The sequence below is a fragment of the Poromitra crassiceps genome (assembly GCF_964638095.1).
Source record: "Poromitra crassiceps genome assembly, chromosome: 23".
NCBI classification, from domain to species: domain Eukaryota; kingdom Metazoa; phylum Chordata; class Actinopteri; order Beryciformes; family Melamphaidae; genus Poromitra; species Poromitra crassiceps.
In genome coordinates, this window is record NC_139639.1 from 18801234 (window position 1) to 18806602 (window position 5369).

The following is a 5369-nucleotide window of genomic DNA, read 5'->3' on the forward strand; positions in this document are numbered from 1 at the left end:
GATTAAACACTTATCAATGAATCAAGAACATCATCATTAACTGACTTTTATGTCATTAGCTCTCTAGCCACTGGTAATTATAGTTAATGAATCATGTATTGTAGTATGTATGCTCATATAAAGAATTAACATAGGAACATAGCAGCTGTAATATGTTACTTCCTCTAATTACACTAATCATGTGTGGCTATTTGTATGGAAGTTGTAATTAATCCTCATTTATTGTTACATATTAGTCTACATATATTACTTGTCACCATAAAAACAGATGGTCAAATATGCATTTTTCAAAGGCATTTAAACTGTGATTTAGGTTTGTTGTGTGTTTTTATTAAGTTTTACATATTTGGCATTGCAGTGAGTGCACATTTGTTGCTAAAGGCAACAAATACAATAACACTATTTTTAAATGCTGGGGGAAATGTCTTTCAGCTGTGTTTCTTATTGATTTCCCAAGAAGGCAGTTAAACCAGTAGGTGACGGGGGTATGGCCATACAATGTGAAATAGCTGTAATTTTAGAAGAATATTGACTTTTCCCTTTTAAAATTAGAATCAGAGAGCCTCACTCCTGCCATGATGCACAGATTATTACTCAGAAACACATTTCCAAATACATTATTTTATCTCAGTGAACAACAACAGTGTATCTCTGAAAGTATGCATTTCACTGCTGGAAAGTAGATGAGGAGAAGTAAAAACAATGGGCCATGGAAATCTTGTCTCTTCACACTGACTGAATAAGAAAGAAAGAAAGAAAGAAAGAAAGAAAGAAAGAAAGAAAGAAAGAAAGAAAGAAAGAAAGAAAGAAAGAAAGAAAGAAAAAAAGCCACAATTCCTCCTCAAAACCTCACTACCTTACAGGATGGAGGGTAGAAAAAGAGGACTTTAAAAGTCTTAATACAGTTGTCTAATCAGCATAACAACTGCATAATCAAACATAGAAGCATCACTTCATTTAAAATACATTTTATTATTTAGAAACCAAGGACAAAATGACATCAGAATGGTTGTTACAGACTGTTACAGGAATTCATTCCACCAAACATTAGATTTTGTCAGACATGGAAATGTATACAGTGTATCCATTGTTCTAGTGTTGCAACAAACAAGTGGGGGAGAAAACATAGCATATTAACATCAAGGAATACATCGGGATGGTTGAAATGCTTAGAAAAATGCTGCCGTATTCAAAATGAACCCCTTCAAACAAATCCACCCACCCACACCCACTCACATATGGGTAATAACAATGCGTTTCAGAGATTGGTTTAGGGCAAATTCTAATGGGATTTAGAACACGGTCCACAAAAACAAAACAGCTGTACTTCACAGTGAAAATCAAGTTTCATTATAATTGCACAATACGCACACAAAACACAAACCTTAAAAAGGAAAACAAAGTACAAAACATGAATCCTAATTTATTCAGTTATTGGCCTTTCTGCCTTTTTTTTGAGGATCGAGACAAACCAACCATTTCTGTTAGCCACGTAGGCTATTTTCAAAGAAAGTCTGGTTTTAGATAGAAAGATAAGCTAATGGTTCATTAGTCCCCCCCCACACTTTATTGATCAGGGTTCAATCCCTCTGTGCCATTTTAATATCAAACAATCAATCAGATGGAGGCCTCTGTGAAGATCGTTGTGGTCCACGTTTTTTATAATGACTCTCCGTCCCACATCGACCGCATTTAACAGCTTTCCCCTCTTTTGCAATCGAAGTCAACATCACAAATTAATGCTTCCACTCAATGTTCCGAGGCAATTTCCTCGTTTAATTCAAGTCCATCAACATAATGTTTTAGAAGTGTGGGAAATAAAATCCAGGCCCTTAGCAGTGGATCTCATAGGCAACCTGTGTCCCGAACAGGAGGCTCTGATTGATGAAGAGTTCCTCGGGGTCTGTTGTTAGGGGTCCCTCTCCTCCCTCTGCTGGGTTCCTGCGAAGCCCCATCCCCCCCGACCTGGTCAGTGTCTGCACCATTTCGTGGTCCAGGAGAGCCTCCTTCATGCCCTTCTGCTGGCCGTACCCACTCATCATGGAACACCGGCCGGAAGCAGACCCCAGGACAGGTTTTGCTTTGTTGAGTACATACATCTCGTGGCCGTGGTCGTCGCGGTACTCCTCCAGCTCGGCGAAGGTGGTGGGTCCGTCGGAGTAGTCGTTCACGTAGAGGATGCTCTCTTCCTTGCTGGTGCAATAGGAGCCGCCCTCTTCTTTCCGCCGCTGCTGGTGGCGGGTGTAGATCATGACCAGGAGAAGAAGAGCAGTGAGTGCCAGCAGGGAGATCCCCATGGCGATGGCGGTCTGCGTGGCGGGGCCCAGAGCGTTGAAGTCCATGCTCTCTTGTTCATACAGGGGCTCCTGGCTCACATCCAACACTTCTGGGTGGTAGAAGGTGTTGGAGGAGGAGGGCAAAAGGGAGCGCGAGTTCAAACGAGGCCAGAGCTGCGATGAGGACGAGGAAGAGGACATGTTGACGGCCAGGTGAAAGGTCACCCTGGCCACCCCGCCAGGGTTCCAGGCCTCGCACTCGTAGCGGCCGGCGTGCGCTACTGTCACGTTGCTGAGGAACAGCATGCCACTGCCCGTGTCTGGGTCAAAGCTGTCCCGCTCGCCGCCTTCCTCGGTCCCGCGCACAAGTCCGCGAATCCCTCCGACACCTCCTCCCTTGCTTTCCCTTCCCCCGGCACTGGGCTTGGCTGTCGTCACTCCTCCGGCCTCGGGCCTGAACAGCTCCCCATTGGGGCCCAGTTCCTGCACCAGGCCTCGAGGCGATACCTGGGCCTTACCGTGCAAAGCCTTCCTCCAGGTGACTTGAGGTTGAGGGTAGCCCGAGGCTTGGCAGGAGACGCGGAGGCTCTCCCCCAGGCGTACAGTCAGATGGCTGGGCTCCAGCTGCACCACCGGGGGGATGCAAACCAGACTGTTGGCAGCCACCTCCACCAGGCTGAGGTGGGAGAGGCGAGGCGGCTCTGAGCACATCAGCCGGCGCTGCTCGGCAGAGCTCAGCAGACGTTGGCCCTCCTCGCTGATCCAGGTTCTGAGCCAGCCCAGAGCACAATCACAGCGCCATGGGTTCTCTGGAGGAGAGGAGGAATCAGAAAGATGAGTGTGGGTTAATGGGGCCAAACTAGGGAAGCAGGGGAACAGGAGGTAAACAGAACTGAGTGGAGGCAAGAAAAGAAATGGATGACTGTGCTGCAGCGTTCATATTATCTTTTGTTTTCTTCAGTGTATTTTGTTTGTTCCACTTTGCTTTCAATATTTCATCGTCCTTTGCCCACTAGGTTTCTTCCATGTGTTTGTCCTAATGAGGTTTTCGTGGGAGTTCTTCTTCCTCGCTCTCACTGTTAAAACGTGGCGTGGGCATGTGAAGCCCAGCCTGTACAGTAACTCAACTTGATCAGACTTGACATGACTGCATCAGTTTGACCTCGGATTTCTGTTTGTGACTAATATCAACACGTCATCTCCATAGAAATGTGCTCCTGTCATCCTGTCATCACTGGAAAGAACATAACTTAAGTTAAGTTAAGTTATCCTTTATTTATCCCCATGAGGAAATTCATCCTCTGCATTTGACCCATCCTCTATTAGGAACCTTCCTAGAACTATAGGAGCAGTGGGCAGCCGCAGTGCAGCAACCAGGGACCAACTCCAGTTCTTTTGCCATTGCCTTGGTCAGGGGCACTGACAGAAGTCTTAACCCTAACATACTAATCTAGGGGAGAACATGCAAACTCCACACAGAAAGGACCTGGGACGGACCGGAATTCGAACCCGGGACCTTCTTGCTGTGAGGCAACAATGCTAACCACCATGCCATCCAAACATGTCACTATCACTGCGAGGGGTTAGCGGTCTGTTGTTCACTGGGCCCACCCACGCTAAAAATAAAAGCATTCACCAAAGAGCTTATAAACACATGTCTAGGGTTTCTTCTCCAGGTGGAAAATCCTTCCACTAGGCCACCTACCTGTGACTCGGAGCACCTGCAGGCTGACGAGGGGTTTGAGGGATGAGGCTCCCAGGGTGCGGAGGTGGTTCCTGCTGAGGTCCAGCAGGGCCAGAGAAGACAAGCCCGACAGAGCCTGCTCCGCCAGCAGCTCTATGCTGTTCTCCTGCAGGTGCAGCTCCTGGAGACGCTGCAGACAGAAGAAAGGAGAGGAGGGGAAAATAAGTGAAGTGCAAGAAGGGAGAAAAGTGTCAGAAGGAAAGAGAGCTGGAATGGTGCCAGCTGACTCAGACTGTACTGCAGTACTGTGCGGCAGGGATTAGGCAGACACCTTGTCATGAATTAGAGCCACATCTGTGTCACTTTATATCATCCAAACAAAAATTATACAAGGCAATTTTGTGCAAATATGACTAATGCTCATGAAACCAACTTAGCATAATGATGAAAAAGGCAGGCTGCCCAACGTGTGAGTAATTGGATAATGAATGCATAATGTGTGAATAGCAAAAGCGGAGGTTTTCTTAATACGCCAAAATGATGAATCTCATTATTGCCTTTGGAAAAATAAACCAAATTTTGTGTTTGCACAGTTTCAGATGTGATTTCAACAGGATTTATCTCCATCCATCCATCCATCCATCCATTCATCCATTCATCCATCTATCCATCCATGCATCCATATAACCACCCTAACCAACCCCTTCTCACTCCCAACTCGTCAGATTCCGCCACCTGGTGGTGTATACCCTCGTCTTTGGAGACTGGGGTTCGATCCTCAGCACGTGTAAAGTCTACATTTCAACCATAAGTCACATTTAACATTTGTTTCAGTATTTAACCCTTAACCTTAAACAAGCTGTTTTAGGTGCCTAAACATAACCATAACACAAGCTGTTGGCTATGGTCAAAACTAAATAAATGGGTACCCAGTGCATTAAAACGTATGCCAAGGGGTCCTGACCAAACGTTGGGAACGAGAATGTGTTGCAACCCCCTAACCCCCACCAACCTGGAGTCCCCTGAAGGTGTAGTCCTGGACTCGGGTGATCTGGTTGCCGGCCAGGTAGAGGATCCGGAGATGTTCCAGACCCCGAAACATGTCTGGGGTGACCAGGTGGATGAGGTTGCCATTGAGGGCCAGCTCTAGCAGCTCCCCCTGGCTGAGGAAGGCCCCGGGCTCCAGGGCCGAGATGCTGTTGTTCTGGAGGTAAAGGTAATGGAGGCAGCCCAGACGAGACAGGTCCTGCAGACGGATCTGGGTTACAGCATTGTCCTGGAGGAAGATAGTCTTGGGGGGACAGAAGGAGAATGAAATGAGCATAAATTGACAGGCAGGCATTAGAAACTCAACTGATTGGTATAGTTTGCATAGGTGTTCAGTTTGTGGGTGTGGTTTATTAGCAGTT

The 5369-nt window shown here is 46.6% G+C and overlaps 1 protein-coding gene across 1 annotated transcript in view; it reads right to left on the bottom strand.

Annotated features, from left to right (window-relative positions):
• Positions 1–1832: 1832 nt before the first annotated feature.
• The window catches only part of lrrc24 (leucine rich repeat containing 24), a gene marked incomplete at both ends in the record, with an annotated part of 4970 nt that continues 1433 nt past the window's right edge, over positions 1833–5369 (bottom strand). Inside the window, 3 exons of the mRNA XM_083659042.1 lie at positions 1833–3085; positions 3982–4150; positions 4973–5251. Coding sequence (XP_083515168.1) covers positions 1833–3085; positions 3982–4150; positions 4973–5251 — 1701 coding nt within the window. The remainder of the gene's footprint in view (positions 3086–3981; positions 4151–4972; positions 5252–5369) is intronic.